The sequence below is a fragment of the Anolis sagrei genome, chromosome 1, assembly GCF_037176765.1.
Source record: "Anolis sagrei isolate rAnoSag1 chromosome 1, rAnoSag1.mat, whole genome shotgun sequence".
NCBI classification, from domain to species: Eukaryota; Metazoa; Chordata; class Lepidosauria; order Squamata; family Dactyloidae; genus Anolis; species Anolis sagrei.
The window spans coordinates 1,984,012-2,011,167 of NC_090021.1; the positions used below are offsets into that span (position 1 = coordinate 1,984,012).

The 27,156-nt window shown below is 43.7% G+C and overlaps 1 protein-coding gene across 1 annotated transcript; it reads right to left on the minus strand.

Annotated features, from left to right (window-relative positions):
* Positions 1-429: 429 nt before the first annotated feature.
* PBK (PDZ binding kinase) lies at positions 430-24,468 on the minus strand. Its single transcript, XM_067470615.1, has 7 exons — positions 24,355-24,468; positions 21,330-21,426; positions 19,753-19,895; positions 14,585-14,754; positions 12,510-12,639; positions 10,396-10,584; positions 430-1,926 (listed from the first exon to the last, which is right to left on the minus strand). Exons 1-7 carry the CDS (start codon positions 24,410-24,412, stop codon positions 1,721-1,723), a joined length of 993 nt encoding a protein of 330 aa, XP_067326716.1. The 5' UTR covers positions 24,413-24,468; the 3' UTR covers positions 430-1,720.
* Positions 24,469-27,156: the final 2,688 nt, after the last annotated feature.

The window sequence follows — 27,156 nt, forward strand, 5'->3', positions numbered from 1 at the left end:
TAAAGTTCTGGTGGTGAAAATATCAGAACTCTAACAAAACTTTCAAAATTATTTCATTATTGATGATTTTTATGACAGAACCAATCAGGAACTGCCATTTATAATGAAATTTTGAAAATTTTGTTAGAGTTCTGAAATTTTCACCACCAGAACTTTGGCAACACTGTAGAAGCAAAGCACCAGCGCCTCCTAGTTTTCACCACCAGAACTTTAGTTTTGTAAGTACTTTAGGGGGCGCTGGTGCTTTGCTTCTACATTGTTGCTAAAGTTCTGGTGGTGAAAATTTCAGAACTCTAACAAAACTTTCAAAATTATTTCATTATTGATGATTTTTATGACAGAACCAATTAGGAACTGCTATTTATAATGAAATTTTGAAATTTTTGTTAGAGTTCTGAAATTTTCACCACCAGAACTTTGGCAACACTGTAGAAGCAGAGCACCAGCGCCTCCTAGTTTTCACCACCAGAACTTTAGTTTTGTAAGTACTTTAGGGGGCGCTGGTGCTTTACTTCTACATTGTTGCTAAAGTTCTGGTGGTGAAAATTTCAGAACTCTAACAAAATCTTCAAAATGGATTGCACATGCCTAATATTTACATACACATGGTACAAAGGTAATTTGCTATAGTTGAATATATAATATATAATATAATATAATAAAGGGGGGGGGGATGTGGTTGATTGATTGACAGGAAAAACCCAGTGTCTAGTTAAAGGAACATTGTCTCCTTTAAGAGAGAGAGGGGAGAGAGCCCTAATCTGGCACCTGAGAAAGAGGTCCAGCAGCGTGTGGTCATTCTGGTGGACCAAGAAAGGCCTTGGCCACCCGGTAAATACAGAAAGGACACTCTGAACTGACCCACAACATGTGGAAGAACAACAGTATTGCTAAAGTTCTGGTGGTGAAAATTTCAGAACTCTAACAAAACTTCAAAAATTATTTCATTATTGATGATTTTTATGACAGAACCAATCAGGAACTGCCATTTATAATGAAAATTTTGAAAATTTTGTTAGAGTTCTGAAATTTTCACCACCAGAACTTTAGCAACAATGTAGAAGCAAAGCACCAGCGCCTCCTAGTTTTCACCACCAGAACTTTAGTTTTGTAAGTACTTTAGAACCATGGATGGCACATGCCTAATATTTACATACACATGGTACAAAGGCAATTTGCTATAGTTGAAGTTCCATATATATATAGGGAGGAGATGTGATTGATTGATTGATTGATTGATTGACAGGACAAACCCAGTGTCTAGTTAAAGGAACATTGTCTCCTTTAAGGAGAGAGAGAGGGGAGAGAGCCCTAATCTGGCACCTGGGAAAGAGGTCCAGCAGCTCGTGGTCATTCTGGTGGACCAAGAAAGGCCTTGGCCACCTGGTAAATACAGAAAGGACACTCTGAACTGACCCACAATATATGGAAGGACAACAGTATAATACTATTCCTGCAATCTGATACTCAGAGGAGCAGGCATAGTCCATGCCAGGCATGGGCAAACTTTGGCCCTCCTCCTGGTTTTTGGGAGTCCAAAACACCAGAAGGGTCAAAGTGGTCAACGTGATGACTTTGAGGGAGAGGAGAAATATTTACAAAGTCTTGAAAGGCGCCTTGGAATCCATCCAGAGCGAACCACAGAATGGGATAACTGCTACCGGACCGACCGTCCTACGGCTACGAACGGCTTCAACTCTGAAAAGCACACCTGGCGCACCTATTGCACGATTCCATTGGCCTCCAGAGCCTCCACGATGTGGGTGGCCGAGGGGCGCTTGCTGGCCTCCTCCATGGAGCAGAGGGCGAAGAGCTCGATGGCCGCCTGGTACGTGGGGCCCAGCTCCTCCACATTGAGGGCCGGCCGGGTCCCCAGCGCCTCGTAAAAGGCATCGTAGTCAAAGTCGGCTTCGTCAAAAGACGCGTCTGGAAGAGACAGATCACAGATAGTGACAACATCTATATAAATAAACATGTAATGTTCGTTTGTGGGATTAAGATAACTCAAAAACCACTGGACAAATTGACACCAAATTTGGACACAGGACACCTCTCAGGCCAACGAGTGACCATCACTCATAAAAACACTGGAAAACACAGTGGAAGGGACTTAAAAAGCCAAAAAATAAAAATTACATTACAACGCATGCACAGAACCACACATATACAAATATATACACACAAAACACATATACACAGACTGGGCCACAGCAACATGTGGCAGGGGACAACTAGCATCTATATCAGTGTTTCTCAACCTGGGGGTCGGGACCCCTGAGGGGGTCGCGAAGGGGTGTCAGAGGGGTCGCCAAAGACCACCAGAAAACACAGTATTTTCTGTTGGTCATGGGGGTTCTGTGTTGGAAGTTTGGCCCAATTCTATCATTGGTAGGGATCAGAATGATCTTTTATTGTAGGTGAACTATAAATCCCAGCAACTACAACTCTCAAATGCCAAGGTCTATTTTCCCCAAACTCTACCAGTGCTCATTGACATTGGGCATGTTGAGTATTCATGCCAAGTTTGGTCCAGATCCATCATTGTTTGAGCCCACAGTGCTCTCTGGATGTAGGCGAACTAAAACTCCCAAACTCAAGGTCAATGCCAACCAAACCCTTCCAGTATTTTCTGTTGATCATGGGAGTTCTCTGTGTCAACTTTAGTTCAATTCCATTGTTGGTGGGGTTCAGAATGCTCTTTGTTTACATGTTAACTATAAATCCCAGCAACTACAACTCCCAAATGACAGAAGCAATTTCCCCGCCAACCCCACCAGTATTCAAATTTGGGCATTCCGGGTATTTGTGCCAAATTTTCTCCAGTGAATGAAAATACATCCTGCAGATCATTATTTACATGGCGATTCATAATGTTAGGGTTATGGTTGGGGGTCACCACAACATGAAGAACTGTATTAAGGGGTCGCGGCATTAGGAAGGTTGAGAACCACTGATCTATATAAATAAAAATGTAATGTTCGTTTGTGGGATTGACATAACTCAAAAACCACTGGACAAATTGACACCAAATTTGGACACAAGACACTTCTCAGCCTAACGAGTGACCATCACGCATAAAAACACGGAAAAACACAGCGGAAGGGACTTAAAAAGCCAAAAAAAGCAAAAAGACTCCACAGCGCATGCGCAAAATGACTCCCCCCCGGCAAACAAAACACATAATACCATATCCACTCTCTCTTCCGGACTACAGCTCCCAGCATCCTCTAGACTAGGCCCTTTAGGAGAGGAGGGTGATCTAAATGCACTGCTTCCAAGCTCCAAGCTTTCTTCTCCTTGGATTTCTTTGAGAGCATCCCAATCCCGACATATTTCTAATTTTCTATTCCTGGACTGCAACTCCCAGCAATCCTCCAGACCAGGGGTCCTCAAACTTTTTAAACAGAGGGCCAGGTCACAGTCCCTCAAACTGTTGGAGGGTCGGATTATAATTTGAAAAAAATATTAATGAATTCCTATGCACACTGCACATATCTTATTGGTAGTGCAAAAACACTTTAAAACAATACAATAATTAAAATGAAGAACAATTTTAAGAAATATAAACTTACTAGCTGTACCCGCCACGTGTTGCTGTGGCCAACCTTCCCTCCGTCTTTCTCTCCTTCCCTCCCTCCCTCTTTCTCTCCTTCCTTCCCTCCCTCTTTCCTTCCTTCCCTTCTTCTTTCTTCTCTACTTGTTTCTTTCCTCGCTTCCTTTATTCTTTGGTTCCATCCTTCCTTCTCTTTTTTCTTCCTTCCTTCCCTCCCTCTTCCATTCCTTCTCTCCTTCCTTCCCTCTCACTTTTGTTCTTTCTTTCACTTTTTATTTCCTTCTCTCTTTCTTTCCTCTTTCTTTCCCTCTTTCCTTTCTCTCCTTCCTTCCCTCCCTCTTTCCTTCCTTCCCTTCTTTTCTACTTGTTTCTTTCCTCGCTTCCTTTGTTCTTTGGTTCCATCCTTCCTTCTCTTTTTCCTTCCTTCCTTCCCTCCCTCTTCCATTCCTTCTCTCCTTCCTTCCCTCTCACTTTTGTCCCTTCTTTCACTTTTTATTTCCTTCTCTCTTTCTTTCCTCTTTCTTTCCCTCCTTCCTTTCTCTCCTTCCTTCCCTCCCTCTTTCCTTCCTTCCCTTCTTCTCTACTTGTTTCTTTCCTCGCTTCCTTTGTTCTTTGGTTCCATCCTTCCTTCTCTTTTTCCTTCCTTCCTTCCCTCCCTCTTCCATTCCTTCTCTCCTTCCTTCCCTCTCACTTTTGTTCCTTCTTCCACTTTTTATTTCCTTTTCTCTTTCTTTCCCTCTTTCCCTCCTTCCTTTCTCTCCTTCCTTCCCTCCCTCTTTCCTTCCTTCCCTTCTTCTCTACTTGTTTCTTTCCTCGCTTCCTTTGTTCTTTGGTTCCATCCTTCTCTTTTTCCTTCCTTCCTTCCCTCCCTCTTTCATTCCTTCTCTCCTTCCTTCCCTCTCACTTTTGTTCCTTCTTCCACTTTTTATTTCCTTCTCTCTTTCTTTCCTCTTTCTTTCCCTCCTTCCTTCCCTCCCTCTTTCCTTCCTTCCCTTCTTCTCTACTTGTTTCTTTCCTCGCTTCCTTTGTTCTTTGGTTCCATTCTTCCTTCTCTTTTTCCTCCCTTCCTTCCCTCCTTCTTCCATTCCTTCTCTCCTTCCTTCCCTCTCACTTTTGTTCCTTCTTCCACTTTTTATTTCCTTCTCTCTTTCTTTCCTCTCCTTCTTTCCCTCTTTCTCTCCTTCCTTCCTTCCTTCCTTCCTTCTTTCTGTGTATATGTGTTTTGTGTGTGCATTTGTGTATAAGTGTATATATGTGTGTTTGTATATATATGTGGTTTTGCGCATGAGTTGTAATGTATTTTTTGTTTTTTGGCTTTTTAAGTCCCTTCCGCTGTGTTTTCCAGTGTTTTATGAGTGACGGTCACTCATTGGCTTGATAGTTGTCTTGTGTCCAAATCTGGTGTTGGGCATATTGAGTATTCCTGTCAAGTTTGGTCCAGATCCATCATTGAGTCCACAGTGTTCTCTGGATGGAGGTGAACTACAATTCCAAAACTCAAGGTCAATGCCCACCAAACCCTTACAATATTTTCTGTTGGTCATAGGAGTTCTGTGTGCCAAGTTTGGTTCAATTCCATCGTTGGTGGAGTTCAGAATGCTCTTTGATTGTAGCTGAACTATAAATCCCAGCAGTTACAACTCCCAAATGACAAAATCATAAATTTTTGAGTGATGGTCGCTCCTTGTGTTGTGAGATGTTTTGTTGCCAAATTTGGTGTGATTTCATTCATTGGTTCTTTTGTTTTTAAGGAACTCATTATGCACAGAGCATTTTTATATAGATAGATTAGTATTTCAATGGGAAGTGTAGACCTGCTTTTGGTTGATGAGATAGGATTGTTGTTGTTGTTGTTGTTGTTGTTGTTGTTGTGTGCTTTCAAGTCATTTCAGATTTAAGTTGACCCTGAGCAAGGGCCGGGTAAATGACCTTGGAAGGCCGTATCTGGCCCTCGGACCTTAGTTTGAGGACCTCTGCTCCAGATAGATAGATTAGATAGAGATAAGTAGATAGAGAGATGGATCAGAAAGACTGCTGGGAGTTGCAGTCCAAGAATAGGTAGGGAAGAAAGAAAGGGGAGAAAAAGAAAGAGAAAGAAAAAGGAGAAGGAAGGGAAGAGGAAGAGAAAGAAGGAAGGAAGGAAGGAAGGAAGGAAGGAAGGAAGGAAGGAAGGAGAGAACAAAAGAAATAAAGGGAAGGAAGGGAACACGGAAGGAAGGAAGGTGAGAAAGAAAGGAGGAAAGAGAGAGGGAAGGTTGGCCACAGCAACGCGTGGCGGGTACAGCTAGTGCAGTGTTTCTCAACCTGGGGGTTGGGACCCCTGTGGGGGTCGCGAGGGGGTGTCAGAGGGGTCGCCAAAGACCATCAGAAAACATAGTATTTTCTGTTGGTCATGGGGTTTCTTTGTGGAAAGTTTGGTCCAATTCTATCATTGGTAGGTTTCAGAATGCTATTTCATTGTGGGTGAACTATAAATCCCAACAACTACAACTCCCAAATGGCAAGGTCTATTTTCTCCAAATTCTACCAGTGTTCACATTTGGGCATATTGAGTATTTGTGCCAAGTTTGATCCAGATCCATCATTGCTTGAGTCCACAGTGTTCTCTAGATGTAGGTGAACTACAACTCCAAAAACGCAATGTCAATGTCCACCAGATCTTCCCAGTATTTTCTCTTGGTCATGGGAATTCTGTGTGCTCGGTTTGATTCAATTCCATCATTGATGGAGTTCAGAAGGTGCTTTGATTTTAGGTGAACTATAAATCCCAGCAACTCCAGCATTACCAAATGACAAAATCAATCACCCCCAACCCCACCAGCATTCCAATTTTGGGCGTCTTGGGTACTTGTGCCAAATTTGGTGCAGTGACTGAAAAAATACATCCTGCATATCAGATATTTACATTACAATTCATAACAGTAGCAAAATTACAGTTATGAAGTAGCCACGAAAATAAAGTTATGGTTGGGGGGTCACCACAACATTAAGACCTGTACTAAGGAGTCGCGGCATTAGGAAGGTTGAGAACCACTGAGCTAGTGTGATATATATTTGTTAACCTGTATTGTATGTATATATGCTGATGTGCCAGTTTGACTGTACCTCCTTAGTGTGGGAGGGGCTACAGACATGTGACTGTACTGGGCATGTTCAGACTCAAGACTCCATTTTGTTATCAGTATATTTTTTTGGACTTCAATAGAATCAGTATGCTTTTGGACTTCAACGGAAGCAAATGCCATTTGGACTTATGCAGGAATTGTTTACTATGTTTGCTTTGAGACGCACCCCCAACAGACGGTCATCCAGCCTCTACTTCAAAGCCTCCACAGAAGGAGCCTCCACCACACTCCCTCCGTGGCAGAGAGTTCCACTGCTGAACAGCTCTCACAGTCAGGAAGTTCTTCCTCATGTTCAGATGGAATTTCCTTTCTTGTTGTTTGACGCCATTGCTCCATTGCATCCTAGTCTCCAGGGAAGCAGAAAACAAGCCTGCTCTCCTCCCTATGACTTCACCTCACATATTTATACTTGACCCTTATCATGTCTCCTGTTGCACTCCAGGTCAGGAAAAAGCCCTCTGACTTTAAAACACGCCACACGAAGAGTGAAGAAACAAATCTTCTTTTATTGAAGCTTAGTAAATAGCCAGAAGAAATAAATGCTTGTAAGAAAATAAGAAAGTTCCAAAAAGTAATAAGTTCATAAAAAATAGTAACACAAAGCAATGTCTACACAAGTAATAAAAGCTGTCTTAGATTGCTTTTATTACTTGTGTGGACATTGCTTTGTGTTACTATTTTTTATGGACTTATTAGTTTTTGGAACTTTCTTATTTTCTTACAAGCATTTATTTTTTCTGGCTATTTATTAAGCTTCAATAAAGAAGACAGGAATCAACAGGATGCAAAGACAATCCAAAAGGCTAAAAAACTCCTCAGGAACAAGACCCCTTGAACACGATTTCCATGGCACATGAACTCGGTTTCCAAACGATGCCTGATCTAACAAGTTTCCCCTTGAAGCAAACCTTATATCCCAAAACTCAGAAATTGGTTTCACTTCCCCTCACATTTCCCCAATATCAGGCAAAGCCTTTCAGAGTGACATAAACACTGAGTTTGCTGTCGATCCTGGCTGATCTTCAGCCGCCTATTCTTCAGCTCCCTATCTGGCTGCTCATTAAAATTCCCAGGTGTCAGATTGTTTTCCAAGCCCAAATCTTGAGAGCTCACAGAGAGAGGGAGTGAACCATCATTGCTAGGCCCCTCAGGGATATTCTCATGAGAAACTGCCCTTTGCACTGGGTCCTCTCCGTCAGTGTCTGCCTGAAAATCATTGACCAAACCATCTCCATCTTGTACCGCAGCCTCGGCACCATCATTTACCTCATCATTTCCCACATCAGGATCCTGAAACACAAACACAGGCTGATTCCCAACATCTCCTCTCAGCCTTCTCTTCTTCAGGGTAAACACGTCCAGCTCTTGAAGCTGCTCCTCATAGGGCTTAATCTTCAGATCCATGAAGCTGGAATGTGTCCAGAGGAGGGTGACTAAAATGATCAAGGGTCTGGAGAACAAGCCCTATGCGGAGCGGCTTAAAGAGCTGGGCATGTTTAGCCTGCAGAAGAGAAGGCTGAGAGGAGACATGATGAGGGCCATGTATAAATATGTGAGGGGAAGTCATAGGGAGGAAGGAGCAGGTTTCCTTTCTTTTTTCTTTGTAATAATTTTTTTATTTATTGTAGCTTTAACATATTTGGTATTTAAACATTCTTATACTTATCACTTTCCATTAACAATTGTACAGAACATGTATGTCTTGATACCTATAATATTTCATTCTCCTGCTTCATTACATCCAATCACCCAGTGCTAATCCTTCACCCCCGACCAGCCAATTACAATACTTATTTCCAAAAATCAGTTGTTTCTATTACAGGTTTGGTCCCCTTACCTTCTATATATACATATTCTATCAATTTCCCCCAAATCTTCCCAAAATCATCTTTTTTTGATAATCCTCTTTTAACCTTAATGTTTCCTGTCAGTTTATCGTTTATTGCGATGTCCCAGATCTCCCTAGACCACTCTTCCCATTGGCACTCCCCTCCTTCTTTCCATTTTTTAGCTATTAATAATCTTGCTGCTGTTACCAGATTGGCAATTAATTCTTTTCGTTCTTTTGACATTTTAACATTGTCAATAAATGACAGCAGTGCTATCTCCGGTGTTCCTGTTATCTCTATTTGGGTGATTCTTCTTATTTCTTGAAATACATTTTCCCAAAATTTTTGAACATATTTGCAAGACCACCACATGTGTCTATATGTGCCAGTTTCTTGACAGCCCCTCCAGCACTGCTTAGAAGGTTTCTTGTCAATTTGATTTAATCTGACTGGTGTGAGGTACCATCTCCACACCACTTTGTAATAGTTCTCTTTTATTCTTATTGACATATTTTTTAATATACGCATATTCCACATTCCTTTCCAGTTTTGTGGGTCTATTACTTTATTTACAATCTAACTCCCACATTCTTTTAAGGTGGTCCTCCTCCTGGACCCCTTCCAACAGCATTTTGTAGATATCACTTGTTATACCTTTTGTTCTTTCTTTTCCTTCCTTACTTCCCCTTTGGTTAATCATTTCTTCAAATTTGGTAAATTCTCTCTCTCCTTTATATTTCTTTCTTATTTCCCTTAACCATCTTTCAAGTTGTAGTACTTTAAACCATCCAATGTTCCCTCCTAACTGGACCTTTATCTCATCTATATTTTTCATCTTTGATTCTCAATCTTTTAATTTCGTTATTCCTTTTTCCTTGAATTCACTTTCTAACTCCTTTTTGAGATTTATGGGGAAATTATTTGTAATCAGCACCGGTGTTAATGGGGATATCGAGGGTATTAATTTTTCTTCATATTTAGACCATATTCCCAATATGTTTTTTAGAAAAGGGTTGTCTATTTTGTTATACCATTTCTTGTCTAGATTCCTAGTTTTCCCTATAAAGAAAATATATTCTAGTTTCATGTCTATGTCTTCACTCTCTTCTTCTAACCATTCTAAATCCTTTTGACCAATAATCCCTTCAACAACATATCTTAACTGGTTTGCTATATAGTATAGTTTTAAGTTTGGTATTCCCAGACCTCCCTTCTTTTGTAGTTTATACCATTTTGCTTTGTTAATTCTAACTCTTTTGTTCTCGTTGCAGAAGGTGTTTATCATATTCTGCCACTTTGAAATTTCTCCAGCTGAGATTTTAATAGGTAGCATCCTAAACAAAAAGTTTATTTTAGGTAAAATTTTCATCTTTATTAGAGCTATTCTACCAAACCATGACAATTTGAGCTTGGCAAATTTAGCCAGAGTATCCTTCACATTTTTCCTTAATTTAATTAGATTCTCCTCTTCTAGTTTATCAATTTCTTTAGAAATATTAATTCCTAGATACTTTATTGAGTTCTTTATTTTTAATCTGCCCAATCTCCCTTCCTTTCTGCTGCCCTGGAGATTAGGATGCAATGGAACAATTTGCACATCCCCACCCATCCTCCCCGCTGCTGTCATGCCTCTTTCTTCTTGCTGCTACATGCGGCAGAAGAGAACTGGAGGCAGTAGCTCCTCCCACTGGCTATATATACTCTCAAGGGGAGAGTGGGCGGAGCTACCGCCAAAACGTTTAATAATTTGTCTAGAAGATTCCGAAGCTGTTCTGCTCAGGTCTCCACATGTTCATGGAGACTCACATTTGCCTAACGGATATGACATCATTTATCCTTTCCAAAAAGGTTATGAATGGTACAGGAATCCCCCTGCCCCCAGACACACCTGTGTTGTCGCTATCATCGTCCTCCGGCAGGTTCACGTGGGGCATCGAGAGGGTCATCATCTCCCACAACGTCAGCCCCAAGGCAAATATGTCCGCCCGGTCAGTGATGACACCACCACCAGCCTGCTCCAGGGCTTCCTTGGGTGTCCAAGCCTCGGTGCCAATGTAAACAGCCTTCGGGTCGCTCACTGCGGAAAGAGAGCGGTCAAGTCAAATTGCTAGAGCCTCCTTAGGAGGAAATGCAAGGCAAGAGAAAGACTTTGAATGGAAGGACTTTTCTTTGGGAAGGTGTCTACAGGATTGGCCTACCTTACAGGGTTGGTGTAAAAGCCATAGACAGGCCTGGCTTGCAAAAGCTAAGGAGAGCGGGGGGGGGGGGGGGAGCAATCAGGCAGTTTCATAGCTGGAAATTGGAGGGAGTTGCTTGGTAACTGAAGATGGACAGAATCAAAGAGAAAATGAGTTAATGCTGCCAGAGGCTTGTCAGTGTTGAAGTTGGGAGTTTGGAGTTGGAAGCGTTAGTTATGAGTTTTGAAGGGGAAGAAAGGAAGGAAGAGTTTGGGATCGGTGTTAGAAAGATTCCTCTTTGAGGAAAATAGTTAAAGCCTTCAGGGAGAAGGAATAAGGAATTCCGTAGGCCTCTATAGTGTTAAGAGTGCTGGTGTGGAAAGAGGGTTCAAAAGGTTCAAAATAACCTGTTTGTATTCTTGTGTGTGGAACATTGCTTTTAAAGAAATCAAGTTATAAGACTTTTCTCTGTAAGAAGCCTGACAGATTATTGAAACCACTACACATCTTTGCTGTTCAAGAACAAAATAAAGAACATATTCTTGTTTCATTTCACCTGAAGAGTTTGTGTGTCTTCTTAAACATTCTGGCAAGGAGGTGGCCTATGAAACAACAGAAGGTGGCAGCAAAAGAAATGTTAATAAGTATTTGGTGGCTAGGAATTGTGGGAGTTGATGTCCAAAACACCTGGAAGGAAGGACAGTTTGCCCATTCCTGTCCTGGGGAGACAGCTGGGTTATTTCCTCCTTGGAAGGAGAAATGGGAGTGGCCTTATATGTGCACATCTTCTTTGCCCTGTGCTTGCTCTCTGCCATGATGCTTCTGCATCTATAGTCCAGCGCCATCCTTGTTGTGTGTCTTGCTATGATTGTGAGTATCTCTGTCTACTGATAGCAGACCTGTAAACAGTTATATGTAGCAACGACTGAAGAATAAACCTCCAAAGGAGTTTGGATGAAAGCCAGAGCTCAAGTGTGCTTATTAAAGTGGTGAGCTACAACACAAGGCCAGAGGCTGTGCTATAAAATCTCTGCTAACTGTGATCAGGACTCTGCAGTGTTTTGGATTGGAACTAACTGTAAAGAGTTTGTAAAAGAGCCACCGATTTGTGAAGAAGCCACCACTTTGTAAGGGTTTATTAATTTGATAGCGTAGCTGATAGCTAGTGATATTGACTTGGTCAATTGTAACAGGGACAGGGCTTTAGGAAGAACAGTAACAAGTTTATTGAAATGTATAAGGAGCTTGATGGTTTCAATGTTTCTTGACTCTTAGAGAAACAAATTTTCAGAGGTTACATTTATAACGTTTCTTAAACAACTCTGGAAAGGATGCTTCCTTCCACTAAACAGGTTTCAAACTTATTTTTCTACAAACTGTGTTTTTTTCCTTAATAGATTACTTCAGTTACAAGCTTATTCTTTCTTTGTGATGTTTCAGTTGCAATAGAGATTCTCACTGGGTTTCTCTCACCCTTTCTCTCATACACAAACTATTAATATAAATAAGTCAACTCGACTTATTTAAACTACTCAGGCTAAAAGCCAAAACCTTCCTGATTCTCTCTACTATAAAATCAGCCACTCCTACATTTCACAGAATGTAGACTAACTTACTGGTTCTGAACACACACTAGAACCAGCCTCTCCTGTAGTTCGCTGACTACAGACTGCCTTACTGGTTCTCAGCACACCACAGAACCAACCTCCCTGTAGTTCGCTGACTACAGACTGACTACATACAGAATTTTCACGAGGAGAGTGGACAAAAATAACACTCCAGAGGAAAGAACCGGGGCAAAATGAATGGCACGGGGTCAACTCACCTGTCATGTTTTCATCCAGAGGCAGTGAAACGCCCACGTCGCAGATCTTTATGGACTCAAAGTCACCCTTAATGACAACATTGGGGGATTTGATGTCACCGTGAAGTAATTTCTTCTCATTGTGAAGATACTGAGAAGGTAGAGAAAAGAGCTCTTGTTCCCAAAGGAATTTATCACATTTCAGCAATCATCAAAAATTATTTATTTATTTACAGTATTTATTTTCCGCCCTTCTCACCCCGCAGGGCGGATTACAATGCACATATAAACAACAACAACAACAACAATAATAATCAAACTTTATTTATACCCCGCCACCATCTCCCCCAACGGGGACTCGGTGCGGCTTACCAGACCCAAACAGCAAATTACAATAGAATAAAAACCAAAACACAAGCAACAACAGAGTAAAATACATAAAACATATGAATACAATAAACAACATACAGGTACAATATCCACAATCACAATGGCAAACATTCGATGCCATAAACACACAACATATATAGATAAATACACAGAGGCTATTTAACATTTATGCTCGAATTCTGGCCACCGAGGGAGCTGCTGCTTCACAGTCCACTTATGACACTGATGGAGTAATCCCTCATTCTTTTGCACACTGCTGGAGATTTTTATGATGTCGTAAATTAGTTTATTTATTTATTTACGGCATTTGTAGGCCACCTTTCTCAGCCTTACAGTGACTCCAGGCGGCTTCCAGAATTGGCAGAATTTGATGCCATACATTCATAAAAATACAGTTAAAAACATTCAGCCTAATATTATGAAAACCATATAAAACCATTAAAAACATATCATCACCATTAAATATCAATTAAATAATTTATTTTTATTTATTTATTAAATATTAATTACATATATTAAATATTGAATATCAAGCAAAAAGTGGGCGCTAGAAACAATATCATACGAAAGCTGACTGGCACAACCTGGGGATCACAACCAGACACAGTGAAGACATCTGCCCTTGCGCTATGCTACTCTGCTGCTGAGTACACATGCTCAGTGTGGAACACATCTCACCACGCTCAAACAGTGGATGTGGCTCTTAATGAGACATGCCACATGATCACGGGGTGTCTGCGCCCCACACCACTGGAGAAATTACACTGCTTAGCCGGTATTGCACCACCTGACATCCGCCGGGAAGTAGCAGCCAAAAGTGAAAGGACCAAGGCAGAGACATCTCCAGCTCATCCCCTGTTTGGGTATCAGCCAGCACATCAACGACTTAAATCCAGACATAGTTTCCTAAGATCTACAGAGACACTCGCTGGAACACCTCAGCAAGCGAGAGTCCAAAAGTGGCAGGCTCAAACCCAGAACCTCAATCCATGGCTGATACCAAACGAGAGACTCCCCCCTGGGCACACAGAAAACTGGGTGACTTGGAAGGCGCTGAACAAGACTGCGCTCTGGCACCACGAGATGCAGAGCCAACCTTCAGAAATAGGGCCACAAAGTGGAATCCACGACATGTGAGTGTGGAGAAGAGCAAACCACTGACCACCTGCTGCAATGCACCCTGAGCCCTGCCACATGATGCACAAGGGAGGACCTCCTTGCAGCAACACCGGAGGCACTCCAAGTGGTCAGCTACTGGTCAAAGGACATTTAATCCACTACCAAGCTTGCAAACTTTGTGTTTTGTTTGTTTGTTAATTAAAAAAATGCAGTACAACTGTTTGGTTTGCTCCTGACATGATAAATAAATAAATATCACCATTAACTTAGCCTCCCCGCATAAAGTGGTATCTAAATTTCCTACTTGACAGATGCAACTGTCTTTCAGGCTGCAAAGGTCAACAGCAAGCTAGACAAATGCTCGGGAGCTTACTCCGACCCAGACTGGCTTCAAACTTATGAGCTTTCGGTCAGTAGTGATTTTAATGCGGCTGACTCCCAACCAGCTGTGCCATAGCCTGGTCCCTTCTCAGGGGTTTTCTCAATCAGACCCCTCCCCCTCCACTCCACAGGCTTCTTTCCTTTTTGGGGGGGGGGGGGGTGTTGAGCACCTGGAATGACAACACACCAGCGCCATGCCTACCTACCTTCAGCCCCCTTGCCACGTGCAAGGCAACCCTGAGGATGGTCTCGGGCGGGAAGGGCCCCAAGCCATTCTCCTTCCTCTCTTCAATGAGGTCGTTGAGAGACTTCTCTCCCCCGTATTCCATGGCGAGGCACATGGTCCCATCCTTGGCTTCCGTGAAGGCACGATACCCTGGAAAAGGAAGGGCCCTTCTCATGGTTGGGAGGCAAAGCAGCAGCTTCCCACACAAAACAGCATTTCCCAGTTCAGGAGCAATTCAAGGCTCTGCTGAATAGGAAGACAGCAAGCCCTTAATAATAAATAATAGGCTTGGGCAATCCAGTTCGTTAATTTCGTTATTAATTCGTATTTAAATTAACTTATGATCCAGTAACAAGCCATGCAGGAATAGTGTGAGGAGTAATTAAGAATCGAAACAATTTTTCCAATTTTCGTAATTATATCGTAATTATATCGTAATTATTTTCGTATGTCTGGTGTTTTACAATCTTGCATTTACCCCACTTCCGGTCCCTTTGCTCTGCTGCTTCCCTCCTCTTTCCTCAGGCTTCTTGCCTCACTCTGGGCTGCACTGGACTACCTTCCTTCCTTCCTTCCTTCTTTCCTTCCAGCTGGCAAATCCCACATCCCCCCCCCCTCCTCTTTCTCCTGGCATCCTTCTTGCCCAAAATTTCTCATTACTTTATTTTTCATACCCTCACTCTATGCCACAGCAATGCCTTGCCAGGTACAGCTAGTATAAAATATAATATAATATAATATAATATAATATAATATAATATAATATAATATACAATTATAATATAATATATAATATTATAATATTATATTATATTATATTATTATAATACTATTATAGTATTGTATATTATATTATTATATTATATATTATATTACTATATTATTATATTATATTTGTATATTATAATATAAAATAATATATATAATATATAATATTATAATATATAATATAATATATTATAATAATATAATAATATTATAATAATATAATATAATAATATTATAATAATATAATATAATAATATAATAATATAATATGCAACAATATAATATAATAATATAATAATATAATAATAATATAATATAATATAATAGTTGTTTGGGAGAGGGAAGCTTCAGAAGTTCCCATGTCCCATTTGGAGGTTGATTTAGCATATTGCACAATCGCGTCCGCCATTAACGAATCGATTCGTAATTTACAAAATTTCAAAATTTTGAAATCTTAAATTTCGGAAGTCCTCAGAATTTCAAAACGCTAGTGCACCCTAGAAACGAAACGAATTTAGAACCAATTTTTTTCTTGATCGCCCAAGCCTAATAAATAATAATAACTTTATTTTTATACCCTGCCTCCATCTCCCCAAGCCGAGATCCAAAGAAGGACAAGAGAACTCAAGAACATCTGGTGGACAAAGAAGGCTGAAGGAATCCAACACCTGGCTGATACCCATGATGCTCAGGGATTTTTCAAAGCCACAAAGGTCATCTATGGACCAAGACACCATGGCATACAGCCTCTATGCTCCTGTCCTGATTTGCCCTTCAAAAACAGCCTTAATACAATGTTGAAAGTAACAGAAGAATGCTTTACTCCATCAAACACAAAGGATCATCAAAGGCAGTTGAAAAATGCAAACGAAAGCAAGGAAGTCTGAATGCAGACACAAAATTAAAGTCTCTTATAAAGTCCCAAAAGAAACAGCAGTCTTACATCAGACAACGGGCAATGAACTAAATCCTCAGAAGCAGATTCCATTGGAGCGAAAACATCAGCATCAGAGTCGTTGTTACTAGCAAAAGCTGACTACTGCTTCTGATTTATAGCCCTGAATTCCCCACACAGGAGGTGCTAGGGCGTCTCCCAGTTAGCTCAGCATTTCTAGCAGCTATTCTAGCTGAACGCCGTCTGTGCTCTGTCTCCTTTCGCTTCTCCAGAAATGTGGGCACTTGAAAGCCCTCATCATCTGATTCCTCTTCCAATTCCTGAACTCTTCCCTACTCCTGCTTCTGATTTATAGCCCCGAATTCCCCACACAGGAGGTGCTAAGGCGTCTCCCAATTAGCTCAGCATTTCTAGCAGCTATCCTAGCTGAATGCCGTCTGTGCTCTGTCTCCTTTCGCTTCTCCAGAAATGTGGGCACTTGCAAGCCCTCATCATCTGATTCCTCTTCCAATTCCTGAACTCTTCCCTACTCCTGCTTCTGATTTATAGCCCTGAATTCCCCACACAGGAGGTGCTAGGGCGTCTCCCAATTAGCTCAGCATTTCTAGCAGCTATTCTAGCTGAACGCTGTCTGTGTTCTGTCTCCTTTCGCTTCTCCAGAAATGTGAGCACTTGAAAGCCCTCATCATCTGATTCCTCTTCCAATTCCTGAGCACTTCCCTGCTCCCCTTCCTCTTCTGAAGAAGAGGAATTCCTAACAGCTCATCAGATGATGATGATAATAATAATAATAATAATAATAATAATAATAATAATAATAAAAAACTATTTAATACCTCGCCACCATCTCCCCAATGGGGACTTGGGGCGGTTTACATGAGGCCAAGCCCAACACCATATTACAATAAAATAAAACCAAAACACAATAACAACAGTGAAATATATACAACATATGAGTACAAAAAAAGATAAAGCAAAATCACACACAATAAAATAACGATGAGGGGGCCGTATGTTCGAGATAAAAAACCAAAATACTAAACATACTAAAATCAGGATGAGACAGGGATGGAGTAGATTGTTTGGGAGGGAGAAACTCATAAAGGAATGGGGTCATAAAAATAGACCTTCATACAGGTGGGGAAATACTCTGGGGACAAAAAACCATTGAGGGGGAGCAACTGTGTATGGCTACCCTCCAAAAGCGCACAGGAAAAGCCAGGTTTTGGAGATCCCTCTTGCAAGTTTCTAAGATGTGGGCCTTCTAATCTCACCGGGCAATGAGTTCCAGAGTCGGGAGGCCACAGAGGAGAAGATGGAACTAAACTTCTGAATGACAAAAACTCAATTGCACTACGTTGGAAACAACACTACCAAAGTCTCCTGAATCGCAGCTCCAATGTGGCCGAAGAGGTCCTCTCACAAAACCCACAACAAACCAGGAATGAGCTTGCAGCACTGCCTAGTTTGGAAGAAGTTAGCAATGCCATCAGCCAACCAAAAAAAAAAAGCCAGCGGACCTGATGGGATCCCTGCTGAAATCTTTAAAGAAGGAGCATCTGAGCTGACACAACAACTCCACCAGATCATTGAAGTGTGGGTGACCAAGAAAATCCTAGCAAATTTCAAGGATGCCACCATCATCACCCTCTTCAAAAAAGGGGAAAGAGGGCCAGGCTAAAGTGCCGAGACTTAGGTAACATTGGGCCAAATCTTAGTCCCTGTACCAAACAGTTATGTGTTTGGGTTGCTGTGAATTTTCCAGGCTGTCTGGCCATGTTCCAGTAGCATTCTCTCCTGATGTTTTGTCTACATCAGTGGCTAATGGCATCTTCAGAGATTCAGAAGAATACTAACTTTTATTGAGTCGTGCTAATGTTTACCATCTGTCTTGTTGAGTTGCCTGCAATAATTGTATTAGACCAATATTTTAAAATATGTTTATTTCTTATTGTAAATTTGTTTTTATAGGTTATTGTTTTACATATGCAAAATGTTTTGTATTGTCTTTTATATGTTGTAAGGCGCTTTGGGTCCCGTTTAGGGAGAAAAGTGGGATATAAAAAAGATTATTATTATTATTACTACTACTACTAGCTGTACCTGCCACACGTTGCTGTGGCCATCCTTCCCTCCCTCTTTCCCTCCTTTTTTCCTACCCTTCCTTCTCTCCCTCTTTCGTTCCTTCCCTCTTTTTCTTTCCCTTCTTCTTTCTTCCTTCTCTACCTGTTTATTTTCTCGCTTCCTTTGCTCTTTTGTTCCATCCTTCCTTGTCTCTTTCCTTCCTTCCTTCTCTCTTTTGTTCCTTCTCTCCTTCCTTCCCTACCTTTTCTTCTCTCCTTCTTTCCCTCTTTCTCTCCTTCCTTCCTTCTCTACCCTTCTTTCCTTCCTTCTTCTCCTTCCCTCCCTCTTTGTCTCCCTCCTTCTCTACTTCCTTCCTTCTCTACCCTTTTTTCTTTCCTTCCTTCTCTCCTTCCCTCCTTCTTTCTCTCCCTCCTTCTCTACCCTTTTTTCTTTCCTTCTTTCTTTCTCCTCCTTCTTTCCCTTTCTCTCCCTCCTTCTCTACTCCCTTCCTTCTCTACCCTTCTTTCTTTCCTTCCTTCTCTCCTTCCTTCTGTCCTTTCTTCTCTACCTTTTTTCTTTCCTTCTTTCTCTCGCCTCCTGCTCCCTTACCCCTTTCTGTGTATGTGTTTTGTGTGTGTGTGTGCATATATGTGTGTGTGCTTATATATGTGGTTTTGCACATGCGTTGCAATGTAATTTTTGTTTTTTGACTTTTTAAACCCCTTCTGCTGTGTTTTTTGAATGATGGTCACTCATTGGCCTGAGAGGTGTCTTGTGTCCAAATTTGATGTCAATTCACCCAGTGGGTTTTGAGTTCTGTTAATCCCACAAACGAACATGACATTTTTATTTATATAGATTCTGCTGGCAATGAAGCAAGTGGAGGATGCCACCAGGCAACAGAGGCCAGGCTACCTCATATACCCTCACTGATTGACTTTGCAGCTTCATGGCTACCCAAATGCTAGTTCAAGCTTGCCAATTGCAATATTCACACTTGCTTCAACAGACAAGGGTCTTACTCCCACCCTGGACATTATTCCACAGAGATATATACACACTCCACTTGCCTCGCTGCCTACAGAACTTCTGAAGATGCCAGCCACAGATGCAGGTGAAACATTAGCTGGAACATGGCCAGGCAGCCTTAAAACCTCACAGCAGTCTAGTATATTGTTGTTGTTATCACTGGGTTTTTTGACCTGGCACCAAAAAATTTAACCTGCCTGGCCTTTGATAGGTGGGTCAAATGGGGCACAATCCACCCTAACTCATACAGTTGGGGGGCTTTATTAAAAACCCACAAACCCCCTCTGTCCTTTGGTTCGGCATCTGCAGCGCTGCCCCAAAGGCAACCCTGGGAAAGTCGGTCCTGTTAATAGGAGTCAGAAGGAAGCCCCCTTTCCCCACCCAAGACTCACCGATGATGTTGGGGTGCTGGAGGTTTTTCAGAATGCTGGCTTCCTCATTCAGCCGCTTTTGATATGTATTTCGCTGGTTGGAGTCACATCCGGGATTGATTTTCTTCACGGCCCAGGGAGAGCAAGGCATGCCTTTCGGAGACCTGGAAAAGAGGAATCCCTGTTGGAGAGAAAGTCCTGCAGACTCTGCACTGGTTTACATCCCCTTCAGTCACGTTGGATAACATATCTCAAATGAGATTCTGCCCTGTCTTCTGTGGCCACATTGTGAAATTTATTCTTTTATTCAAGGAAACTAGTCCAATGTGGGCTAGGCAAAACTAGGGTGAGGTGGATCTGTAATTGGTTAAATGGATGAACCCAGAGGGTGATTCTCCCCAAGGCTTCCTCTTCATCTTGGAAAGAAGTGACGAGTGGAGTGCCCAAAGCAGGGTTCTGTCCTTCCTGGTCCTGTTCAACATCTTTATTAATGACTGAGATGAAGGGTTTGAAGGCAGGATCATCAAGTTTGCAGACGACACCAAATTGGGAGGGAGAGCCAAGACTCCAGAGGACAGGAGCAGAATTCAAAGGGATCTCCACAGATTAGAGAGATGATGGGCCAAAACTAACAGAATGAAGTTCAACAGGGACAAATGCAAGACACTCCACTTTGGCAGGAAAAACGAAATGCAAAGATACAGAATGGGGGACGAGGCCTGGCTCGAGAGCAGTACGTGTGAAAAAGATCTTGGAGTCCTCGTGGACAGGAAGTTAAACATGAGCCAGGAATGGGATGTGGCAGCAAAAAAAGCCAATGGGATTTTGGCCTGCATCAAGAGGAGCCTAGTGTCTAGATCCAGGGAAGTCATGCTCCCCATGCTCTATTCCGCCTTGGTTAGACCACTTTACCTGGAATATTGTGTCCAATTCTGGGCAGCACAATTCAAGAGAGATATTGACAAATAGAATGTGTCCAGAGGAGGGCGACTAAAATGATCAAGGGTCTGGAGAACATGCCCTATGAGGAGCGGCTTAAGGAGCTGGGCATGTTTAGCCTGAAGAAGAGAAGGACGAGAGGAGATATGATAGCCATGTATAAATATTTGAGAGGAAGCCACAGGGAGGAGGGAGCAAGCTTGTTTTCTGCTTCCTTGGAGACTAGGACGCGGAACAATGGCTAGGACGCGGAACTACAAGAGAGGAGATTCCATCTGAACATGAGGAAGAACTTCCTGACTGTGAGAGCCGTTCAGCAGTGGAACTCTCTGCCCCGGAGAGAGTGTGGTGGAGGCTCCTTCTTTGGAAGCTTTTAAACAGGGCTGGATGGCCATCTGTCAGGGGTGATTTGAATGCAATATTCCTGCTTCTTGGCAGAATGGGGTTGGACTGGATGATGGCCCAGGAGGTCTCTTCCAACTCTTGGATTCTATGATTTATTTGCAGTATTTGTATACCACTTTTCTCACCCCAAGGGGGGGCTCAAAGCGGTTTACACATAAGTAATGGCAAAAATTCAATGCCAGTACAAACAATTACAATGATACACTACAATATATTGGAGCAAAACTTATTGGAGCAAATTCTTTCTGCCTTACCTTTTCATCAGGTAAACGCTGACTCCAGTCCCATAGCCAAGCTTCTGCATGAAAGGAGAGGCTGGAATTGTTATTGAGGGTGAAGGGTTACTCTGTCCTGTGTTGCAGAGAGAGAGAGAAATAATGTCTTTGCATTATCATTATTATATTTCTATTATCATGATTACCTTTATGTATAGCCTGCTTTCTTGTCTTAAACAAGACCCAAAGCTGCTTCCACTGCTCATCAATTCCTGGTTGTTGTGATGCTAGGAACTATAGACCAGGCCTGGGCCACCTTGAGTCCTTCTTCCAGGCGTTTTTGGACTACAGCTCCCACAATTCCTAATTGTTGTGATGCTAGGAAATATAGACCAGGCCTGGGCCACCTTGGGCCCTTCTTCCAGGCGTTTTTGGACTACAGCTCCCACAATTCCTAATTGTTGTGATGCTAGGAAATATAGACCAGGCCTGGGCCACCTTGGGCCCTTCTTCCAGGCGTTTTTGGACTACAGCTCCCACAATTCCTAATTGTTGTGATGCTAGGAAATATAGACCAGGCCTGGGCCACCTTGGGCCTTTCTTCCAGGCGTTTTTGGACTACAGCTCCCACAATTCCTAATTGTTGTGATGCTAGGAAATATAGACCAGGCCTGGGCCACCTTGGGCCCTTCTTCCAGGCGTTTTTGGACTACAGCTCCCACAATTCCTGGTTGTTGTGATGCTAGGAACTATAGACCAGGCCTGGGCCACCTTGGGCCCTTCTTCCAGGCGTTTTTGGACTACAGCTCCCACAATTCCTAATTGTTGTGATGCTAGGAAATATAGACCAGGCCTGGGCCACCTTGGGCCCTTCTTCCAGGCGTTTTTGGACTACAGCTCCCACAATTCCTAATTGTTGTGATGCTAGGAAATATAGACCAGGCCTGGGCCACCTTGGGCCCTTCTTCCAGGCGTTTTTGGACTACAGCTCCCACAATTCCTGGTTGTTGTGATGCTAGGAACTATAGACCAGGCCTGGGCCACCTTGGGCCCTTCTTCCAGGCGTTTTTGGACTACAGCTCCCACAATTCCTAATTGTTGTGATGCTAGGAAATATAGACCAGGCCTGGGCCACCTTGGGCCCTTCTTCCAGGCGTTTTTGGACTACAGCTCCCACAATTCCTAATTGTTGTGATGCTAGGAAATATAGACCAGGCCTGGGCCACCTTGGGCCCTTCTTCCAGGCGTTTTTGGACTACAGCTCCCACAATTCCTGGTTGTTGTGATGCTAGGAACTATAGACCAGGCCTGGGCCACCTTGGGCCCTTCTTCCAGGCGTTTTTGGACTACAGCTCCCACAATTCCTAATTGTTGTGATGCTAGGAAATATAGACCAGGCCTGGGCCACCTTGGGCCCTTCTTCCAGGCGTTTTTGGACTACAGCTCCCACAATTCCTGGTTGTTGTGATGCTAGGAACTATAGACCAGGCCTGGGCCACCTTGGGCCCTTCTTCCAGGCGTTTTTGGACTACAGCTCCCACAATTCCTAATTGTTGTGATGCTAGGAAATATAGACCAGGCCTGGGCCACCTTGGGCCCTTCTTCCAGGCGTTTTTGGACTACAGCTCCCACAATTCCTAATTGTTGTGATGCTAGGAAATATAGACCAGGCCTGGGCCACCTTGGGCCCTTCTTCCAGGCGTTTTTGGACTACAGCTCCCACAATTCCTAATTGTTGTGATGCTAGGAAATATAGACCAGGCCTGGGCCACCTTGGGCCCTTCTTCCAGGCGTTTTTGGACTACAGCTCCCACAATTCCTGGTTGTGATGCTAGGAACTATAGACCAGGCCTGGGCCACCTTGGGCCCTTCTTCCAGGCGTTTTTGGACTACAGCTCCCACAATTCCTAATTGTTGTGATGCTAGGAAATATAGACCAGGCCTGGGCCACCTTGGGCCTTTCTTCCAGGCGTTTTTGGACTACAGCTCCCACAATTCCTGGTTGTTGTGATGCTAGGAACTATAGACCAGGCCTGGGCCACCTTGGGCCCTTCTTCCAGGCGTTTTTGGACTACAGCTCCCACAATTCCTGGTTGTGATGCTAGGAACTATAGACCAGGCCTGGGCCACCTTGGGCCCTTCTTCCAGGCGTTTTTGGACTACAGCTCCCACAATTCCTGGTTGTTGTGATGCTAGGAACTATAGACCAGGCCTGGGCCACCTTGGGCCCTTCTTCCAGGCGTTTTTGGACTACAACTCCCACAATTCCTGGTTGTTGTGATGCTAGGAACTATAGACCAGGCCTGGGCCACCTTGGGCCCTTCCAGGCGTTTTTGGACTACAGCTCCCACAATTCCTGGTTGTTGTGATGCTAGGAACTATAGACCAGGCCTGGGCCACCTTGGGCCCTCCTTCCAGGCGTTTTTGGACTACAGCTCCCACAATTCCTGGTTGTTGTGATTCTAGGAACTATAGACCAGGCCTGGGCCACCTTGGGCCCTTCTTCCAGGCGTTTTTGGACTACAGCTCCCACAATTCCTGGTTGTTGTGATGCTAGGAACTATAGACCACGCCTGGGCCACCTTGGGCCCTCCTTCCAGGCGTTTTTGGACTACAGCTCCCACAATTCCTGGTTGTTGTGATGCTAGGAACTATAGACCAGGCCTGGGCCACCTTGGGCCCTCCTTCCAGGCGTTTTTGGACTACAGCTCCCACAATTCCTGGTTGTTGTGATGCTAGGAACTATAGACCAGGCCTGGGCCACCTTGGGCCCTCCTTCCAGGCGTTTTTGGACTACAGCTCCCACAATTCCTGGTTGTTGTGATGCTAGGAACTATAGACCAGGCCTGGGCCACCTTGGGCCCTCCTTCCAGGCGTTTTTGGACTACAGCTCCCACAATTCCTGGTTGTTGTGATGCTAGGAACTATAGACCAGGCCTGGGCCACCTTGGGCCTTTCTTCCAGGCGTTTTTGGACTACAGCTCCCACAATTCCGGAGGGCCCAAGCTGTGTCTCCTCCAGGCCCTTCCTTTCCTTCCCCCCAAGCCCCTTAGGAGTGCCTTACCGGACGGCCTGGGCGTGGAGGGCTTGCTGGGGGTCTTGAAGGCGCCTCCCGAAGCCATGGCTGACTCCAGCTCCTCGGCTGTCGACTCAGGTTTTGAATATTGGCGCGTTATGGCGTCAAAAGAGGGACGGCTACGGCGGCCGCCGAGGGCCAAACAACTCCCAGAGGCGGAACATCAGGAGAGAAGGGGCGTGGCCTAAGAGCCAAGCAAGGCTGTTTTGCAAGAATCCCTGGACTATTGTGAACCTGGATTATAATTTAAAGCAAGGCTTGATGATTTCATGTATCTCATAAGACAAGGAATGGACAGATGACAGATTAGAGAAATGGGCCAAAATTAACAAAATGAAGTTCAACAGTGACAAATGCAAGAGACTCCACTTTGTCAGGAAAAGCGAAATGCAAAGAGACAGAATGGGGGATGCCTGGCTCGAGAGCAGGACGTGTGGACAACAACTTAAACATGAGCCAACAATGTGATGTGGTGGCAAAAAAAGCCAAGGTGATTTTGGCCTGCATCAAGAAGAGCCTAGTGTCTAAATCCAGGGAAGTCATACTCCCCATGCTCTATTCCGCCTTGGTTAGACCACACCTGGAATATTGTGTCCAGTTCTGGGCACCACAATTCAAGAGAGATATTGACTCTAAGGTGGAATGTGTCCAGAGGAGGGCGACTCAAATGATCAAGGGTCTGGAGAACAAGCCCTATGAGGAGCGGCTTAAGGAGCTGGGCATGCTTAGCCTGAAGAAGAGAAGGCTGAGAGGAGACATGATAGCCATGTATAAATATGTGAGAGGAAGCCACAGGGAGGAGGAGGGAGCAAGCTTGTTTTCTGCTTCCCTGGAGACTAGGACGCAATGGAACAATGGCTTCAAACTACAAGAGAGGAGACTCCATCTGAACATGAGGAAGAACTTCCTGACTGTGAGAGCCGTTCAGCAGTGGAACTCTCTGCCCCGGAGTGTGGTGGAGGCTCCTTCTTTGGAAGCTTTTAAGCAGAGTCTGGATGGCCATCTGTCAGGGGTGATTTGAATGCAATATTCCTGCTTCTTGGCGGAATGGGGTTGGACTGGATGGCCCAGGAGGTCTCTTCCAACTCTTTGATTCTATGATTCTATGATTCTTGCTCTGCATCTTCTTCCGCAGGGAGGGCATCAGTTTCCAGGTGGAAGGCGGTCCCGGTTGGGGTTGGCTTGACGCGCCTTCCTCTTGGCACATTTCTCTCTTTCACCCTCCACTCGTGCCTCCTCGAATTCTGCAGCACTGCTGGTCACAGCTGACCTCCAGCTGGAGCGCTCATGGGCCAAGGCTTCCCAGTTCTCAGTGTCTATGCCAGAGATTTTAAGGTTGGCTTTGAGGCCATCTTTCAATCTCTTTTCCTGCCCTCCAACGTTCTGTTTTCCGTTCTTGAGTTCAGAGTAGAGCAACTGCTTTGGGAGACGGTGGTCAGGCATCCGGACAACGTGGCCGGCCCAGCGGAGTTGATGATGGAGGAGCATTGCTTCAATGCTGGTGGTCTTTGCTTCTTCCAGCATGCTGACGTTTGTCCGCCTGTCTTCCCAAGAGATTTGCAAGATTTTCTGATGGAATCATTCCAGGAGTTGCGTTTTGATGTCTATAGACAGTCCACGTCTCACAGGCGTATGGCAGGGTTGGGAGGGCAATAGCTTTATAAACAAGCCCCTTGGTCTCCCTTTGGATGTCCCGGTCCTCAAACACTCTCTGCTTCATTTGGAAGAATGCTGCACTCACAGAGCTCAGGCGGTGTTGTATTTCAGTGCCAATGTTGACTTTTGTGGAGAGGTGGCTACCAAGGGACTGGAAATGGTCAACATTTTCTAATGTTACACCATTAAGCTGTATCTCTGGAATTGGAGAGGGATTGCCTGGTGACTTCTGGAAGAGCACTTTGGTTTTCTCAATGTTTAATGACAGGCCGAGCTTCTTGTATGCTTCTGTGAAGGTATTTAGAGTGGTTTGTAGGTCTTCTGAATGCGCACAGATGACATTGTCATCAGCATACTGGAGTTCTATAACAGATGTTGTTGTAACCTTGGTTTTGGATTTCAATCTGCTGCGGTGAAATAGCTTGCCATCTGTCCGAGAGATGATTTCCACTCTGGTGGGAAGCTTCCCATCAACAAGGTGCAGTATCATAGCGATGAAGATGGAGAATAACACATCCCAACAGTGGTGATCTCCATACAAACAGACATATGTTTAAGGGATGGAGTGGGGGGTCTTACCAACCCCAAATATGGTGAAGGTTCTGGCCCTGATGGTGTGAAAGAATTGCGGGGAAAAGAGGTTGCTCTTGTTCCTATGTTCGCTCTCTAGCTTGATCTGCATTGCCATATAATCCAATTCAAAGGAGATCATTGGGATTCAAAAACTGTAGTGTAGATCCAGTCTTTGCTTCTCTTTCTTAAACAGACTGCAGGTGATGGATGCCGCAGGTGAGTGCTGCCCCCCTGTGACCACAGAAGGATCGGCTGGCTCTAAACAAGAGCCAGCTTCAGCAGGGCGGATGGATGCATTTTATTGACTCGAGTCTAGTGCGCCATCCAATCTAATGTGCGCCTCCATTTTCAAAGCCCGGAAACCAAAGAAAACCTGTTTGCTGCCGAATGCAACGCGCACCAGCAGAAAGTGCGCTCTTTGTAATTCAGCCCCAAAAGTTGTGCGTTACAGTTGCAGCCTGCTTTGGATTTCTCCTTTGAAAACAAAAGGGTTAGAGCACCAAAACTTCCAGCAATGGAAAGGAAAAACTTGGGGTGCATATATGCTGCAGAATGAGTCCC

What these genes read in the sequence shown, in the direction of transcription:
- PBK (XM_067470615.1), bottom strand. Translation starts at nt 24,412, where the DNA reads ATGGCTTCGGGAGGCGCCTTCAAGACCCCCAGCAAGCCCTCCACGCCC. An exon ending in ACGTGGCAAGGGGGCTGAAG is followed by an intron (nt 12,640 to 14,584) that starts GTAGGTAGGCAT and finishes CTACCTTCTCAG; the next exon opens with TATCTTCACAATGAGAAGAA. An exon ending in TCTGGATGAAAACATGACAG is followed by an intron (nt 10,585 to 12,509) that starts GTGAGTTGACCC and finishes CTCTTTCCGCAG; the next exon opens with TGAGCGACCCGAAGGCTGTT.